The following is an 18,452-nucleotide window of genomic DNA, read 5'->3' on the forward strand; positions in this document are numbered from 1 at the left end:
AAAGCATTCTCTTTCCCGTACCAGGAACTCAGCATGCAAGAGGCACTTCTCGAGCACCTTTCATCGTATTTGTATAGGAGAGACAAAAACAGGGGCGCTGGAGGAAGGCAGCGATAAGGGAAAGAAGAAGGAGGAGTGTGAAGAAAAGTCCAAGGGGGAAAAAAAAAGGAAGGCTGCAAAAGGTAAAGGCCATGGCACATTCCTGAGCAGACGAACGCACCCCGTACCAGGGCCCCGGGTCGGGACTGGGGCCGGGCAGATAAAACCAGCTGATGGTGAGCTGTCCCTCGAGAGCGCGGTGCCTTTGGGCGTCATCCGGGGCCGCTCCCCGGTGGAAGCGGCCGCCGCGCGGGGGCGCGCAGGGGTTCCGGGCCGTGAAGCTCCACCGCCCGCCGTGCGGGGGCGCCGCGCCGGCGGCGTGGCGCGGCCGCTCTGGGCCCGCCGTCTCGCTGGTGCTGACGGCGCGGCCCGAGCGGGAGCGGCGGCCGGAGCGGCGGCGGTGTTAGCGGCGGGCTCGGTGTCACGGCGGTTCTGCCCCTTCTCCGCCGCGCCATGCCCACCGTGGAGGAGCTCTACCGCAACTACGGCATCCTGGCGGACGCCACCGAGACGGCGGGCCAGGTGCGGCGTGGCTGCGGCCTGCAAGGCCTCGCTAGGCCTCGGGCTTGCGTAGCGCCGCCGCGGGGAGGTCCGGGCCGAGACGGGGTGGGCAGGGGCGGGCCAGGGTGCCGCCGGAGGGACTGCGAGACGCCCGCACGGCCGGCAAGCCCGCGGGGCTGTGCGCGGGGTGGGTTTGCTCGCGCCCCGCGGCGGCGCGGGGCGGGTGGAGCTGAGCATCGCGCCTGCGGATCCGCAAGGACGGCGCCAGCTCCCGGTGCTTCTGCAGCTCTCGCGTCGTGTCGGCGGCTCTCCTTTTAAGTGTGGCGTCGCGGGTATTAACTAGTTCTTACCTAGTCAGGCGGGGAGTTTCGGCTGGCGAAGTTAGGTCTTTAAAAGAAGACAGCGGTAGCTATGCAGATCTGATCCAGCGCAAGTCCAGATCCGGAAAGCCTCTGGCAGGCTGTCTTGCTAAGAGGCTTGTTGTGGAGTCTACTGTGAAGTCTATCATGATTCGATAACCGCCTGTAGTCCTTTTTTTTTTCTTCCTTAAGGCAAGAATGAAAGATCGACCCTCACGGCTGAAGATTTTATTTTCTGTAAAATCCTGGCAAGGCCTGCCATTTGTTTATAGAGTTACAAAATTATTCAAAAAAAGAGGATGACTTTGTACATTACCAATATAAAATATTATGGCTAGTTAGCACTAATTTTTGGAGTTTCATTAGGCCCTTATTTTACTAAATGTCCACCTGAAAAAGCAGCAGGTACTTTTTTTACATGTGTTTTTCTTTTTTTTTTTTTTGTCATAACATCCACAGGTAGGAAAGTAGCCTTGCACATATCTAGCCATGGATTTTAAACTAGATGCTACTATACATAGTCACTTGAAAAGTTCTTTGAGAGAACAAATCATATGGTGGTTGTTTGGGGGAGGGTGAAGTTTTTTTCAATTTAGTTCAAAAACGTTCACTTTGCTTGTGTAATTATGCCCTAGTGAAACAAAACATCCTCATAGACAGTCCAACAAAAACATAACCTGAGAACCAAAACCAAAGTGCAGATAAAATGTTGGGAACTACAGGGAGAGATGCAGAGTAAAACGTGCTGTTACCATGCTGTTTACAAGTACGTGGTCCATCATCATTTTGGCTATTGTGAGTAGCTTTTGTGAGGTAGGAGTGGCCATATTAAGTAGGCAAACTCCAGCATTGTTAAGAAATGCAGCCTTTGACAGGGGAGCAGATATGTAAGAACTCCGAGGGTAAGTACAGAATGATAATCCCTAAACCATTCTCCCAGCTTTGCCCCTCTCCAGTTTGTAGGCTTCCAGAGCCAGAGACAGCATCTCTGTAATGAGTGTAGCTTGCTAGATTGTTCTTCAGTGACCTTTTCTGATGCTTTGTTTAACGGATTATATTTCTGGCCTATCAATGTGTGGTAAAATGTTCCATTACTTCATGAACCTTTGTGAAGGAGTTACTTCCTTTGAACTTGTCATTTGATAATCTTATTTGATGTCTCCAGTTTTTGCATTCTGAGAAGCCATGAGTAATTGTTTCTCGTTCATCAGTTTTATGCCACTTACTGCTTTATTATCTCTTCAACAACCATATGAACGTGAAATCTCACTACAAAAAGTCACAGTCAAAGAAATGTTGAACATGAGCATGGGGACCACCAGAAGTATTAAGAGGAGTTGTTTAAAAGACTGGAAGTATTGAGCTTGTAGAAGAGTGTTTCAGTTGAGAAAGGGGCTTAGGTATGATGAGTTCACTTTATGAGTGGAATGAAGGTGAGAAGTTGAAAAAAAACTATTAGGAAGCAGTCTCAGAGAGGAAGATGAACATTTCTCAATAACACGTGAAACTTGTCACAGGGCAGTTTAGGGTATGAATTGATACAGGAGCTAACCTAGAGAAGTTAAAGGACGATAGGGCAATTGACAGTTACTAAAAAGGAAGGTCTGGACGTTCTCCAGCGTAGACGTTCCTGTGTTACAGACTGGGAGGAAATGTGCAAAACTGAAGGATCATGCTGCTTCTGTAGTTGCCTGTGGTTTTTCTTGAGCATTCCATGCTGCCAGGTACAGGGTAAAACAAACTCTTTCCTGAACTGTATTTTGCCTGAATGGTAGGAGGAGTTAGCATGCAGGAATACAAATTCATGGAACGCAGGCTACTCTCTTGCATTGTTGTATAAATGCTTTTTCATATGTATTAAGTAATGTGTTCCAGAAAAATAGTGTTCTTAATGTGCAATCTGAGAACCTGTGTCTGTAATGACATGTGTTTCATTGCTAGTCCGTGCTGGCGTATTCCTGTCTTTGCTGTTGAGTGCACTCTGTTGGCACAGCTACAGAGTAAACTGGATGGGGATGTGGATCAGCTGAAAGGCAACCAGTTTTTTCATGGGTTATTTTTCATGCAGATCTGTATCCTATCCCAGTTCAGAATCTGTCAACACAGAGAGCTATCAACTAGCTGAAGGGAGTGCTTAAGGAACATTGGCACTAAGTGTTAAAATGCAGCTTGCTTTGAAGGGCATTAATGCAGTGTACTGCTTTGTAAATTAGTATCTGTAATTGCTATGGAAAAACTTCCACGAGGAATAGGGATAATGATATATGTGGCTCTGGGAAATTTAATGTAAATAAAGCAAAGAAAATGTCCTGTGCTGTCAATGTTACCATTCAAAGTACGATAAACTGTCTAAAGCATTCTGTTCACAACCATGAGGAAAATTAGATGATTCTGATTTCTGCTGGTATGCTAATAATGCTGACTTCTGTTTCACAAACACATAACTGACTACAACAAAGACTTCAATTATTTTAAAGTTTCAGTCCTGCAGGCACAAAATCGGAAACACCTATGTGATTCTAGTTGGAGCAGCTAGAGGATGTTCTACTGTTGCTGAAGTGTTTATTTCTGTGCTTCAGCCAGGGGTTTCTGGGGTATTTTTTGTATCTATTTTCTGTTAACAGTTCTTTCAAGCACTATGTTTCATCTCAGATTAAGTTAACTAGTTGAATAGGTGTTCATTAACAATCATTTGTGATCCGTTTCAGCAGCACAATTGTTGGGAAAGATAACCTCTACTTAAGAGACAAAAAGCGAGGAGACAAAAGGCATAAACTCCTTGAAAAACTGCCCAAGTTCAGTTGATCATATAATTTCTTGCACTGATCTAATCACAGGTGGTGTGTAAGAGCTGTCAGCCTTAAGGCCAGCAGCTGGAACAGTGAGCACTTGAATAGACAGGAACTGGAATAACACTAAAAGCCAGGCAACAGAGGCAAATTTTATGAAATTGGCACAGTTATATCAGTCTGAACAATCTATCAGAGAACAATCTATTCCTTTGTAAGAAGCTTGTGTAATATAGTTCACTTAAATAGTTGCAGAGATTGGGAGAGAAAAAGTCTTCTGTTGTCTTGAGAATAACCCAAGATTTTTCCATTTATATACTCTGGTTTTCCTCTTTCAGCATAAGGATGCATACCAAGTGATCTTGGATGGTGTGAAAGGAGGTGCCAAGGAGAAGAGACTTGCAGCTCAGTTTATTCCTAAGTTCTTCAAGCATTTTCCTGAGCTAGCTGACTCAGCTATCAATGCCCAGTTGGACCTCTGCGAGGATGAAGATGTTTCTGTAAGAATAATAACCTTGTAGCAAGTTGATACATTGAATTTATATTTTGCTATTATTTTCTCCTTTTTTTAGCGGACTGTGTCTTTAGGGAGAGGAGAGCTGGTCTTTTGACAACTAAACATAGTTGTATTCCTGCAGTTAAAGAATTCACTTTGGAATGATGCATCACTTTTCATTTGTCTTTTTCGCTCCCATCATTGATCAAAGGAATAGCTCTGTAGAAAGAAATTTACAGATTATTTGAATAGTATTTACATGTTTCCCTATCAAAAAGCACTCAGTGGTAATTGGTTCTGATAAATCCTGCTGGGAGGCAAGAAAATCAGGTTTTCAGGTTTGCACCTGAAAACCATGGGGATGTGATTCTGACTGTATTATTCTTGCAGAAGTTTGAGATGCTTCATACTGCTTCTGTGATATTGGTAGAAGCTGTACCTTTGAAGATCTTTGTTTATCTGGTCTTAAACAATTTGGAGAGATCATTCAAGGATTTTTGTCAGTGCTGGGAACTGTAAACTGTAGAGTTTATTCCTGCCATATGCACAACTGTGGAACTATCCTTGCTGTTAGCAAATAAAACTCTGTAATAACACACATTCCATGCTTTATTTTGTTGATCATATGAATAATTTTGTGAACAAAGGTACTGTTTGAATTTGATTTTTCTCCAGAGCTGCTTATGTCTAAGAAAAATATATGACTTTCTTCATAAATATGTCAAAATAGTTGTTTGGGGTTTTTTATGTAATTCCTGACATTTTAAAATTTCTGTATTTCTACTATACTGACAATTTTGGCAGATTCGACGACAAGCAATCAAGGAATTGCCTCAGTTTGCCACTGGAGATAATCTTCCTCGGGTGGCAGACATACTGACCCAGCTTCTACAATCAGGTAGGAGACAATCTCCTCGTGGCACACCTAAAAATATATGCCATTTTGGTTCTGTAAAACATTGATTCATAATTTATCCCAGGGCCATTCATGTCCTTCTTCTGTTCTTTTTTGCCCACTAATTGCTGTGCAGTTAGGCTGCTGCTTCTGCCGAAAGGCCACTAATCATCCTAATCTAAACTCAAAATCTTTCTTTTAAATAAAAGAATTTTTTTTATTCAAGCTCTCTGAAAGCATCTATAGAAAAAGGCAAGGCACAGGGGGAACCTTACAGTTATGGACTGCAGCAAATTGCCTTCTGAGAAAAGAGTTGTTGGATTTCTAATCCAGGTTCTGGAACTTGAAAAATCCTAAAGGCGTTTTCTTTCATAGAGTGCATTTTTGGTGCAAAATAAATATTTCTAGAGTGCAAAATCAGATTTTAATACACTCTTAATCCAATTAGTTATAGAGTGCTAAATTTAGGTGTTTAAACTTCTATTAAAAATGCCTGATTAAGTCTCTAGGATTCTCAGAAGATAAATTTTGGGTTGGTTTGGGTTTTTTGAGACTTAGGCATTTCTCCATTTAGTTCAAGAGGAAGATTGTTTCTGCCACCTAGAAGAGTTAAAAAAGAAATTACTTTATTTGACGTTAATTTAGTGAAGGTCAGCTTGTTAATACAATTGTTCCTTAAAATAAGTCAATGTATTGATTAGTAACTTCCTTTCAGGTTTTCAGTCCTATTAAGTTTATAATGTTAAAGTTTTGGCAGGGAGGCTAAAGTGGCAAATAGCTTTGTGTTTTGCTTCCATCTTTCATAATCATGACTTTCAGCTTCCTCAGTCTAGTAGCTGTTAAAAATACAGGTTATGTTGTTTATCACTAAATGCTGAGGACGGAATACTTAATGTGTAATTACACATCAGTGATTTTTACTTTTCTGCTCTTACCTTTTCATTTCAAGTATATGCATATCAGATTTTTTTCTCTCTCCAGATGATTCTGCAGAATTCAATTTGGTGAACAATGCCTTGCTCAGTATATTTAAGATGGATGCTAAAGGTAAAGGACACATTTTTCTGTGTATGTCTTTTATTAATACTTCCCAGTCTCTAGTAGGATGAGAACAGGACTCAATTTTTTATCTTAGTACAATGCAAAACTGAGACACACACGTAACTGTTTGGTTTTGCAAACAATACTGAACTTAATAATCATGGATCTGAATTATACAGACCAGTAAAAGAGTGAGGATTCTGTCAAGATACAGGTAAATTGTGTTTTTGCTGAAAAGTTAGTATAGCAGTTATTTTAAAATGTGTCATGGAGTCTTAAAAGAGTGAACTTCTTTCTTCTGCATAGAATGTTGATCTCATAACTTTTAAAATAATTCTCATTACCTGATTTATTCTCCATTCAGGAACTTTGGGAGGCTTATTCAGTCAAATTCTTCAGGGAGAGGATATTGTGAGAGAGAGAGCCATTAAGTTCCTCTCTACAAAACTGAAAACATTGCCTGAGGAGGTGATGACAAAGGAGGTGGAAGAGTTCATATTGACTGAATCAAAGAAGGTGACTGTCTTATTTCAGTACAAACTTAAGTATTATGAAACCATCCCTTATCATTAGTGTTGCTTTGGAGTTCATTTAAACCACATGTATAGCTGAGCATTGTAAAAATGTGATCTTGTACTTACCCTATTCTGTTACACTCCGAAATTTGCAACAATTTTTTGTGAGAATGTTAAAACCATGCTAGGCTCTTCTCATTTTGTAAGAGCAACTTTTATTAGAATCACAGAATCATTCAAATTGGAAAGGGTCCTTAGGAGACTGATCAGCACAGTGAATCATGCTCAGCTGAATTCTGCTCAGCTGAATTCAGATCAGACTTCTAGGTGCTTTTTCCAATTAGGTTTTGAAAATCTCTAAGGAAGGAAAGTTCCTATACTCTCTGGGCAACCAGCTTTAATGTTTAATTGTCCTCTAGAGAATTTATTTTTTCCCTTTATCCAGTTGGAACCTTCCATTTTAGTTTTGTATCATTGTCTCATTCTCACCGTGTCCACCTCAGCAAAGAACCTGACTCCTATGTTTGGTGACTTGCTCTGAAGTATTAAAGGTTTAGTGTTAGTTTGCCACACCCACATACAGCTCTCTCACTTTAGACTGGAAAAGCCCAGTTGCTTTAGGTTCTCCTTACAGGTCATGTGCTCTAGATACTGATCACTTTGTTGGTTTGACTTATAGGTTTGCAAATTACCACCATAGAACTGTGTTTTCTGTTTTTCTGCTAAGGTTCTGGAAGATGTGACAGGCGAGGAATTTAATCTGTTCATGAAAATATTGTCTGGATTAAAAAGCTTACAGACAGTAAGTGGGAGGCAACAGCTAGTGGAGCTGGTAGCCGAACAAGCTGACCTGGAACAAACATTCAATCCATCTGATCCAGATTGTGTGGACAGACTTCAGCAGTGTACTCGGCAGGCAGTGCCACTCTTCTCAGTATGTATTTGTTTGCTTTGCATGAGGAGTATTGTGGAAAGTTAATGGCTATGACTTGTCTTTGGTGTTCTGAACGATTATGTTAGAATGACCACATATCAGTACTTCTCCACCTTCAACTTCTGCTGTATTCAAATGCTGGAAAACATCCTTAAGGCCTCCAAATACAAAGATATTTTTGTGTTACTCTCTTCTTTTTTCAAATTTAGGATGTTACAGTGAATTATGACAAGATTCTCACATTAGGTTGTATGAGTTTATTTCAAGTTTAGTGCCAGGCAGTTGCAGCACTTAAAAGCCTATTCTTGGGTTGTAAGCAATCTTTTCAGCTGCTGTTGCAGACAGCCTCAGTTTAAGCTATGTGTAAGGGGGTCTGTGTTTTAGGAGTTAGAGGGAAGTTTAATAAAGCTTTAAAGCATAGCTGTGTGGTAGGCATTTAAAAGGGTGGCAGAGAGATGGGGGAAAAATATTTAGGTCATTCAAACTCAGAGTAGCATGAATAATATGCAGTGGTTTGTTTGGGTTTTTTTCAGAAAAATGTTCATTCCACAAAATTTGTTACTTACTTCTGTGAGCATGTTCTGCCAAACCTCAGTTCTTTGACTACTTCAGTGGAGGGTCTCGATATCCAGTTAGAGGTAAGCCAAAGCTAAAATGTCTTTCAGGATTAATAAATAATAAAAAATCAGCACATTAGATGAAGACATCTATTTTTAAAATTGAAAACTCCTTTCTTGAATAGTTTTCATCTCGTGGCTTATAGAAAAAGTAGCTACACTAGGAAAAAAGTTTGCACTATTGAGGCATGACTGAGCATTGCCTTTTAAAGCATGTGTCATTTGTCCTGTGCTTTTGAGGCAAGGTACAATAAGTAGATTGGTGTAATCATTTTTATATTACTATCGATTTTTTTTAAGCACATAGCATTTACCCAAATGATGGTTGCACAGCTCATGCTAATTTAATCTCCTAAGGGAGTGGCTCAATGTCTGTAATTTTGCTTACATTAATCAGTGCTACAGCTTCAGTTAGATCTCTGTGGCGCTCACTGAAGGTGAGCTGTGCTGCAGGTGTGGGAGATGAAGGTTTGTTTACTTGTTAACTAATGCTTGTTGGGATTAGACACACAAACCTGTATTTCTGTTTGAGGACATGAAAAACAGATTAGGCATGTTCTTCCTTTTATTCCTTCCCAATGTTTGGGAGGGGTTTGATTGTAATAGCTGACCTCTACTGTACCATCTGTAGTGATGTGATAATTGATTTTGGGTTGAAAGTTAAGCCTATGTACTTTTCAGTTAGCAAACAAAAACCCTGCTCTTCTTACATGTAGGTTTTAAAGCTTCTTGCTGAAATGAGCTCTTTCTGTGGCGATATGGAAAAGCTTGAATCAAATTTGAAGAAGCTGTTTGACAAACTACTGGTAAGACTAATTCATTTCTTATTCATGTAAAACACTTTAAAAAATTAAGTTTTCATCGAAACAGTTATTTTTATGTATTCATCTCTTTATCCTTTTTCTAAAGTGGCTGTTTCAGAGGTAGCTCTATCCATAGTAGAAGGTCAAACATCATTTTGCAATTTAAAGCCTTTGTAGATACATGGAGCTGTTACCTGAATAATGTTTTTAATCCAGTAGATTTATGTGGGTTTCTTCTTTTTAAGTTTTGTAATCATGAGAGACTCATGTTGATCTCAGTAAAGACTGTATCTGCACTGACAGTTTTAAGCAAGTTCAGCACTATTTCAAAAGCATTGGTGCAGTACATTGTTGCTTCCTGTGGTAGCAGTGCCATGGTAGTATTTCCGCTGAGTCTGAGGTATCAAGTCACATAAGTGTAGGCAAACCACCTGCACTAGGACTTCATTCATCAGTTCATCACACTGGTATAGAGATGGGGGATTCTTCTTAAATTATCAGCATAAATACACCATCCAGTTCAAACACTGCAAAAGAGCTGTCAGGCTGTATAAATGTGTCTCATGCATTTGTTTTTCCTTTCTGTTCTTTAGGAGTATATGCCTCTTCCTCCAGAGGAAGCAGAGAACGGGGAAAATGCTGGCAATGAAGAGCCTAAGTTGCAATTCAGTCATGTGGAGTGTTTATTGTATAGTTTCCATCAGCTAGGTCGTAAACTTCCAGACTTCCTCACAGCCAAGCTGAATGCAGAGAAATTGAAAGACTTTAAAATCAGGTAATCATTTAGAGGCAACTGTTAGCGTTCTGTTAGAAAGTGTGTGTTGGAAAATGTTAGTGGAGTTCCCCGGGGCTCAGTACTGGGACCTGTCCTGTTTAACATCTTTCCAGTGATTTGGCAGAGGAGTTTGACTGGATCCTCAGTAAGTTCATGGGCAACACTACCTTGGGGGGGAATGTTGATCTGCTGGAGGATAGGCAGGCTTTGCAGAGGGATCTGGACAGACTGGATTGATGAGCTGAGGACAACTGCATGGGATTCAGTAAGGCAAAGTGCCAGGTCCTGCACTTGGGTCACAGCAACCCCAGGCAATGCTGGGGGAGGAGTGGCCTGAAAGCTGCTCAGGAGAAAGGGACTTGGGGGCGCTGGCTGACAGCAGCCGAACATGAGCCAGCAGTGTGCCCAGGTGGCCAAGGAGACCAATGGCATCTTGGGCTGTAACAGTAATAGTGTGGCCAGCAGGATTTGCGAAGTCCACCTGTACTCAGTACTGGTGAGGCCACACCTTGAGTACTCTGTTCAGTTTTGGGCTTGTCTCTTCATAAAGGACATGGAGGTGCTGGAGCATGTCCAGAGAAGGACAACAAAGCTGATAAAGGGTCTGAAGCAGAAGTTGTAAGAGGAGCAGCTTAAGGAGCTGGGGGTGTTTTGTCTGGAGACAAGGCTCAGGGGGAACCTCATTGCCCATCCTAACTACCTGAAAGGAGGTTGTAGTGGTGGAGTCACTGTCTCTAGAAGTGTTCAAGAGGTGTCTCAATGTGGCACTTGAATATATGGTTTAGGGGTGATTACAGTGGTGCTGGGTTGACGGTTGGACTACGTGATCGTCAAGGTCTCTTCCAACCTTGATGATTCTGTGACTAAGAAAGTGTGAATTATTATTGCCTGGATGCTAAAGAAGCACAAATCAGATTGATGGATGACTTATTTTGAGCATTTTTCCTAAAGTGAAAAAAAAACCAAAATTACAGTTTCCCTTTGCTTATGCTTTTATTTTTATGGGACTATGTAAATTTTACTAACAGATTGCTTTTAATTTTTTAGGCTACAATATTTTGCTCGAGGGTTGCAGGTTTATATTCGGCAGCTTCGTCTGGCACTTCAAGGAAAAACAGGAGAAGCCTTGAAAACAGAGGAGGTAAGTATTGTTTGGGAATTCTGATTTTTCTAATTAAACCTTCTGAAATAACGATTGGCACATATTGATAGGCTGCAGTCAGTTGTAAATATGCAAATAGATTAAGGGAATAATACTGCTAGCATTATTGCAAATGCATCTTACTAGATGCTGCATTTTGCCAGCAAAGATGCTCTTTTAGTTTCTACTGCTAACTACTCTCTACATCCACATATATAATTGGTTTAATTGTGCTCTGTGCTTTGTTTTGAAGGGGAAATTTTCATATGTTGTGCGAAAAAACACCAGTGAGAAGTATACTGGAATATTAAAAGCAACTACTTAGTGTAAAACTGCAAGAAGCCTAAGAGTAGTTGTGATGAAAACTCAGAAGTGTATACACCTTTCACTGTTACTATTGCTATAACAATTCACTAGGAAGAGCAGCCAGTTTAATGTAACATCATCAAATGTAGTTGGCATAAAACTACTAGAATAGGTGTTCAGTGATGTTTTGGGTTTTTTTACAGAACAAGATTAAAGTGGTTGCCTTGAAGATAACCAATAACATTAATGTTTTAATCAAGGTAAGTCCTCATATCATGAAGGAGTAAATTCTCACAGCAGAGTAACCTATGCAGCAGAAAGGAATAGATTTGAACGAAGTTGTATTGTGTTACTTTGTGTATTGTGTTAGTTGGTGTTAGCTAGCTCAGAGTTGCCATGCTTTACTGTTTCTGAAGAGAGGTGGATCTTGCTGACTATGCAAGCAACTTAGCTTTTGCTGCTACTGCTGCTCTTGGTCCTTTTTTGCAGCACTGGTTGCCCCCAGAAGAGACCACCTTGCTTTAGGGGTCTCTGGATTCTGGCTGAGCCTTTTTTCTTGTAATTTCCCTTTCCTGCAGTGGCATTGAGGGGTAAGGAGTAGTTTAAACAAGTGCAAGGATACGTAAAGGAGGGAGGAGGCAAAGCAGGTACTATACAAAACTTTTGTCTCCAAAGAGTCTAGAAGAGATGGGCTGCAGGAAGAGACTTCTGTCTGGAGCCCATGAAACCATTCTGATTTCTTCTAACCACCTTTTCCTCTATTTCTTCACTCTCACACAATAAACCAAAAACTTTGCCCATGGTATTGCAAAGCCTATCTTGTACCATCATAGGGATATTGTAGGGATATCAGACGTCTCCCTGCAGGAGCCATTGTAGTTCGTTTTAAGATGCTTGGTGTTCATAGTGTCACGTGAAAAGGGGAAGAAATGCAGAGATTTCTTGTCCCACCTGTATTAATATATTTTTTATTGGCTATCAGTGTCCCCAGAATACCAAAGCCTTTTAAGGCCCAAAACAGTCTGTCCGCACCTCACCTAAAGAGACCCTTCACTAGACAGATTCACTGCGATGGACAGGACTTTTGATACCCTGATATGGGGACAGCTCTTAATAGCAATGGAGAACCTTCTCAGCAAAGTTCTCCTACAAGTTACGAGGCTGCCAGCACTAGAAACCAACTAGCAGCTCACGAAATAACTTTTATTAATACCAGTATGTGACAAACTACTGTAGGGTTGGCATCGCCGGTGATAATGTTTAACTGCACGATTGCACTTAACTAATAAAAAAAACAAAAACCAGAAGCACGCTCTACAAAACAACACAACTACCTAAGCCTTAGTACAAAACTCAAGCAACACCCCTCCATGACAGACCAGTTTACAAAGACTAGAACAAAATCTAAACACACTGGTTAACATAAAGCAAAAAAGAAAGAATATAGCCACTTCCCACTAACACACATTTTAACTCACTGAGATAAGGAAATTAAAGCAAACCATGAATGAGTTGGCAATAAAGTACAATATAGGACAAGAAAAAGAATAATATAAAGTAAGATATATACCTGGTAAGTTACAAGGTGTAGGGCAAGGTAAAATTAGTATCTATAAAGCAAAGTACAATTAGGAAATAAGCTATCTATGGGGTAAAGGTGAAAGAGGGTAATCTGTAAGGTATAAAGCAAGTTCAAGGTAAAGAAAGGAGAGTAAATGGTTGCTCAGCCCTACAGTGTCCAAAGGAGTGGAAGGAGACAGGGCAGCTCTTTAGTTACCCCCGCAGAGATGATGGAACTTCTCCCTGATTTTGCTCATGTCCAATCTCTTTTTATACTTATTTTTCTTAAGCAGTTTGAGTGACAATAGTCAATAATAATTTTGGGGGTGCTAGACAGGTGACATAGGCTTAAGGGTCAGCTTCCTGTGTTCCAGTAGGATGTTGCAAAGAAAGGCCATGCTATTTCCATAACACTCCATCCTTTGTTAATCCTATCAGTCTGTTGCTGGGAAGTCTCCCCATTTTGTTGAGGACTTTCAGGAAGCCATCGGGGTCTCTTAGTCCCTCTTTGTGTAACCCACTATCATCTGACAATGGGTTTCTGGGAATGCCCTCTCCAGGTGCTGAGGTGTTTCCTGTAACCGATCAGGATGGTCATCATGGCCTTAAATTGGTCTATCACACTACTCATCGGGAGGGAGAGAAGGCTTGTGCTTTCTCTATAGATGCCCCATTCCTTGAAACATTTAAGGTTGGATTGGATGGGGGCCTGAGCAACCTGATCTAGTTGAAGATGTCCCTGCTTATTGCAGGGTGGTTGAACTAGATGGTATTTAAAGGCCCCTTCCAACCCAAACTATTACATGATTCTATATTTGGTCAGTACAAGACACTATTTTGTTAATTCAAATCGTATTTGAATTTCCTAGTAAGGCAGTAAGCACATGCCTTCTCCCTCTGCCATGGGACTTCAAAAAGGATTTAAAATTGTTGGAAATTAATGGTTAGCTACTTAACTGAGACTACAGAATAAAGTTTTGAAGTGCAATCAACATGAATTTAACTGTAAACTGTCCAATTTTGCCTTCATAGGATCTCTTCCACATTCCTCCTTCTTACAAAAGTACAATTACACTGTCCTGGAAACCAGTACAGAAGGCAGATGCAAGGTAAGAGTTCTTAATTTAAAAAAAAAGTGGTGTTTGTTTTGTAAACAGTAACAGTTAACTTCCAAACTGTGTATATTATATATACGCAGCACATGAGATGAAAGTTTCACATCTTGTGGCTGCGGAAACATTATCTTAGTCTTGCTTAGAGATACAATAGACTGAATCAACTGGAGACTAGCCTACTTCCTCTTCTGAGATATTATTATTCAGGGCATCTTCATTAGCTGCTGCTGGCTTCCAGTGGTTAATCCTTGCGGCTAAACTACTATTCCTGTACTTGTCACCACAAGGTGTAATGACATGTTTTTGTTTTCTTCTGTCAGTCAAAAAAGAGCAAGTGAAGATACAACCTCAAGTTCACCCCCAAAGAAAGCTTCAGCAGGACCAAAAAGGGATGCCAGGCAAATATATAATCCTCCTAGTGGAAAATACAGCAGTAATCTGGGTAGTTTTTCTTACGGTAAGTTAGGCAGTTTGGAAAAACTTTGTCTAGTGACAGTTGTATCTCAGGGTGGGGGGAACAAATACCACATTCTTGGAAGATCAAATTGTACTGTCACAAATTTTTGTGTATGGCAGTCTTTTCCTAGCTGTTGATCTATTGCAGTGTTTGAGTGTTACCAGCCTATAAACAATGTCATTTGCAAGTTACTTTTAGTAGTGTTTTAATACCTAGAGTTAGTAATTGAACTGTTGTGTTCTCTATTATGACACACAGCACTTGCACCAATTTCCCATTGGACAGGCCAGTTGCTGCAAGTGGCAGAGCTGGGTCACCTCCTGTCATACAACTGGACCTGTGCTGCATTCCTATTACAGCCACTGCTGATGTTGCAGACCTGATCCAGAAGTTCTGCAAATTGCCAGGTTCACTGTGCATCCACAGTTATGTCCTCGTGCTCCCAGTCACACTGATTCTGTCTCTCTCGAGTTGTATTTTTGGGTGAAGCACAAGAGCAGTTGCAGACTGGATGAGTAGGCCCAGCAATGGCAGCAGCCCATTCCTGTCTTCCCTGTAGGTCCATTGATCCTCCTTCTGGCAAGTAAAGAGGCTGGTATGACAAATTATCACCCACGCTCATAGGTTGAAAAACTGATACAAAGCACTGTCAGATATATAAATAAAACTAATACCTCCAGATATTGCTATTCCATTTTAATCTGTCTTCAGCATAAAACCTGCATGAAAAGTTTCAACTCTTATTTCAGAGCAAAGAGGTGGTTTCCGTGGTGGACGAGGAAGAGGCTGGGGAGGACGTGGCAATCGTAGCCGAGGAAGAATCTACTGAGAAGACTGCTAAATCTTCCATGCCCCTGAAGGGCTGAAGTGAGAGTGCTACTCAGCAAGTGTTTGCTTGGAGCATTGTTTTCTTCAAGGACTGCCTTCCACTAAGACTGAATTAAATGTTCTTTATACCTTTGTATGTATGATCTACTTTTCTAACGGACTACGACTTGTCCATAGTGAAACTACAGCTGTATTTTTGGATGCTTACAGTCAGCAGTTTTGGGTTCTTAATTTTGAAGTGTCTTCAGGATTCAAAATTGGAAAAGAGCATAGATGTTTCATCAAAAGCTGCATCTTGACAGTTTGTATATTAACCTAAAAGTCAGCTACTGCGTAACTGAAACTATATAATTGAGTTTATGTATTAAGTAATGGACAGGAAAGGCATGACAACAGAGATAAGTGTCAGATTAGCTTAGCAGCTGAAGTAATCCTTTCCTCATTTGTAACTGTATTTTGCAATATGTGGAGAAGAGTACCATTGTTAAATTTGCTTTGATTTGCATTTTTAATTAAATTGAATGAGATACATGCTGGTTTTTTAACGTTTGCAATGTGGCTAGAAATCTGTTTTGCTTGTAGCATGATGCAGTCCTCTTACTTAGAGATGTGGAGAAAGTGGCGTTTTTTGGTTTGCACATCTTACTCTTCTCCGTGCATTGTAATACAAAAGTGATGTTTTGCAAATTAATTTTTAATGTTTAATATGAATATGTGCTTATAGTTATGCTGTGAAAGCTCAGTAAATGAACAGCAAAAAAACAAAACAATAAACGACTAGAATTATTCCAGGAATGGGTAAAGACTGATGCAGTGATTAAGCTTCATAGGCTGGAGCTGGACCATAGCAGTACCTGGCTCTTTTCTGTGTTTTGCAGATTTCTGGATTAGTTGGCACTGGAGGGTGGGGGTTGGTTGATTGGGGGTTTTTTTTGTTTGGTGATTTTATTTTTTTTTTTGTGTGTGTGTGTGTGTGTTAATTTTTTGTTTGGGGGTTTTTTGTTTGGTTGTTTTTTTAACCAATAGTTGCATTTAAAAATATATAAATAAAATTGTATTTTGGGTAACACTGAAAAATTCCAGCTATGTAGTTCAATTCAGGTGGAAGAGTTAAAAATTCCATGCTATTTTTTTCCATAGGAACTTGGGATTCTTATTTACTGGTGTACACCCAGAAAATACAAAGTAAAAGCACAAAGCTTTTTTTTTTTTTTTAATTCTCACCACTCAAAAGTTTTTAATTCTCAGGTCATTCAACATTGTAAAGAAATTAGCATATAGTAAAAAGAAGTTTGGACAGAGGAAAAGAATTTTAATTAAGTGTTCCAGGGCATGTTGGTGTAAAATACCTTAAGCTTTAGAAGAATAAATAATACTTCTTATCCTGCCTTTTTTTTTTTTTTTTTTTTGTTCAGCCACTTGATATCTACAGAAGGTGATGTCTCCCCACTCTGGTTCTATTTGTATTTGCTTGTGAATCTGACTCAGGTGTTTTCATTAACACTGATATTTATCACTACAGTCAGATGGCCAAAATACCAAATTGTCAAAGTGAGAGACATTGTTGATGCTAAATTAGCTAAAAATTGATGCTAAAAATCTGGTTTTGCTTAACTCTGGAACACTAGGCAGCAAACTTTGGACATTCCAGGACATGTGAGCTGACTGTATTTCTGATTACCTGCCAGCTGCTCAAATTTGATTTGTCACAAAAACCATAAAACTTGGCAAAAAGCTTTCAAGGACAAATTTGTGAGACCAAAATGTCACTCTGAAAATAGGCACTAGATGTGTAATAAGCTTCCATTGGAGGAAAAAAGGAGGAAAAAAAAAGACATTTTGCACTTGTGGCTATAATTGGTGTTTTGAGGGGGTTTAAAAATGTAATCTCAAAGCCTAAACATAGCTTGTATTTAGACTAGTAGCTAGGTGCTAGCAGCTTATTTTCTCACTGAATTTTGAGTGAGTTTTCTTTACATGAGTCCTGTATTTCAGAAGTGATGTGCAAAGTTCTTGTGGCCTCAGTAGTTAGATTATTTTTCCCCAGTTTCACATCTGATTTTAATGCAGTGAGTTCTTGTGGAAACACCTTTTTACCATCTTGTTGAATTGTAAATGTTCCCTTACAGCTTTGGAATAAATTCATTTTGTAATTTTGTTCGGCTCATTGTTTCACAGTTACTCTGCAACATTTTGTGTTGGCTTAGTAAAAGGGTTCTGTGGTACCTTTTGGTCCTAGTTCCCTTACTCCTTAGATTGCTATAGATGTCTAAAGCTTTTTGCCATTAAGGAATATATTGGAGCAAGACTGTGTTAGCTGTTTCAACTTTTAAGTAATTCACCTTTAAATGCAAAGTTTTGCCTAGGAATTTAAATATTCAGCAAAAGCTGCATGTCATAAATCTTATTTGGAACCGGGTGAAAAGGAGTCAGTCATTGTCTTATGCAACCTCCTAGATGTTGACAGTGTGATACAATTCGTTGGTATCTTATGATAGAGGAAGACTGACTTGGAGCGGCAGCCTGGTTTTTTTTGTGAAATCTGTAATATGCCTGATGTGTAAACTCTGGCAGTGTAAGGAACTATCATACTTGTGCGGATATTTTCTCTAGGCTGACAGAAACTGAATCCCTTGCATTGGTTTAACCACTGACACCATCTGGAAACTTGTTTCCACTTAATGGCTTTTGAGTTACCGCTGAATTTTACTGTTTAACAGGCTCCAGGAAGTTTGGTGTCCCCAAGAAGCAGGACTGGTAGGTAACACAGACCTTTCGGTCAAACAGAACAAAATTTGAATGTGGCAGCTTTTAGATCTCACTCAGGACTGGGAAACAGGCTCTCACTCCTGGGTTGGTATTTACTCTTAACTGCAATGGGAAAGGAAAAGTTCAGAAGTTTCTGTGTAACTGAAAAGCATTAGAAGGGAAAAGGAGCGATGTGTCTTTCAGAACTCCCTTCACCCAGCTCCTCCGGGGGCTGTGGATAAAAACCTGTGGATAGCTGCAGGTACGGTTCGGTTTGCGATTGTTTCCTCAAGCTGCCGTGGCGAATGACCGAGTGTGCACTAGACAGAAATTACATCCTTTAAATTACAGCGTTCAGCGCGGCGCCACACGCCGCTTGTTGGCACTTAACGCCGGCCTGGAGATCCGGGCGGCAGCTCCGCCGTTACCCGCGGCTGCCACAGCTCCGGGAAGGCCCCGCTGGCCAGACCCGG

General features: G+C 40.5%; 1 protein-coding gene across 1 annotated transcript; it reads left to right on the forward strand.

Annotated features, from left to right (window-relative positions):
* Positions 1 to 428: 428 nt before the first annotated feature.
* Positions 429 to 17,388, forward strand: API5 (apoptosis inhibitor 5). The gene is made up of 14 exons (XM_064657801.1): positions 429 to 621; positions 4,087 to 4,248; positions 5,049 to 5,142; positions 6,121 to 6,186; positions 6,545 to 6,696; positions 7,423 to 7,629; positions 8,163 to 8,267; positions 8,963 to 9,052; positions 9,643 to 9,824; positions 10,872 to 10,965; positions 11,475 to 11,531; positions 13,864 to 13,940; positions 14,267 to 14,403; positions 15,153 to 17,388. Exons 1-14 carry the CDS (start codon positions 553 to 555, stop codon positions 15,230 to 15,232), a joined length of 1,572 nt encoding a protein of 523 aa, XP_064513871.1. The 5' UTR covers positions 429 to 552; the 3' UTR covers positions 15,233 to 17,388.
* Positions 17,389 to 18,452: the final 1,064 nt, after the last annotated feature.

This window comes from Pseudopipra pipra, chromosome 6 (genome assembly GCF_036250125.1).
Source record: "Pseudopipra pipra isolate bDixPip1 chromosome 6, bDixPip1.hap1, whole genome shotgun sequence".
In the NCBI taxonomy this organism is placed as follows: domain Eukaryota; kingdom Metazoa; phylum Chordata; class Aves; order Passeriformes; family Pipridae; genus Pseudopipra; species Pseudopipra pipra.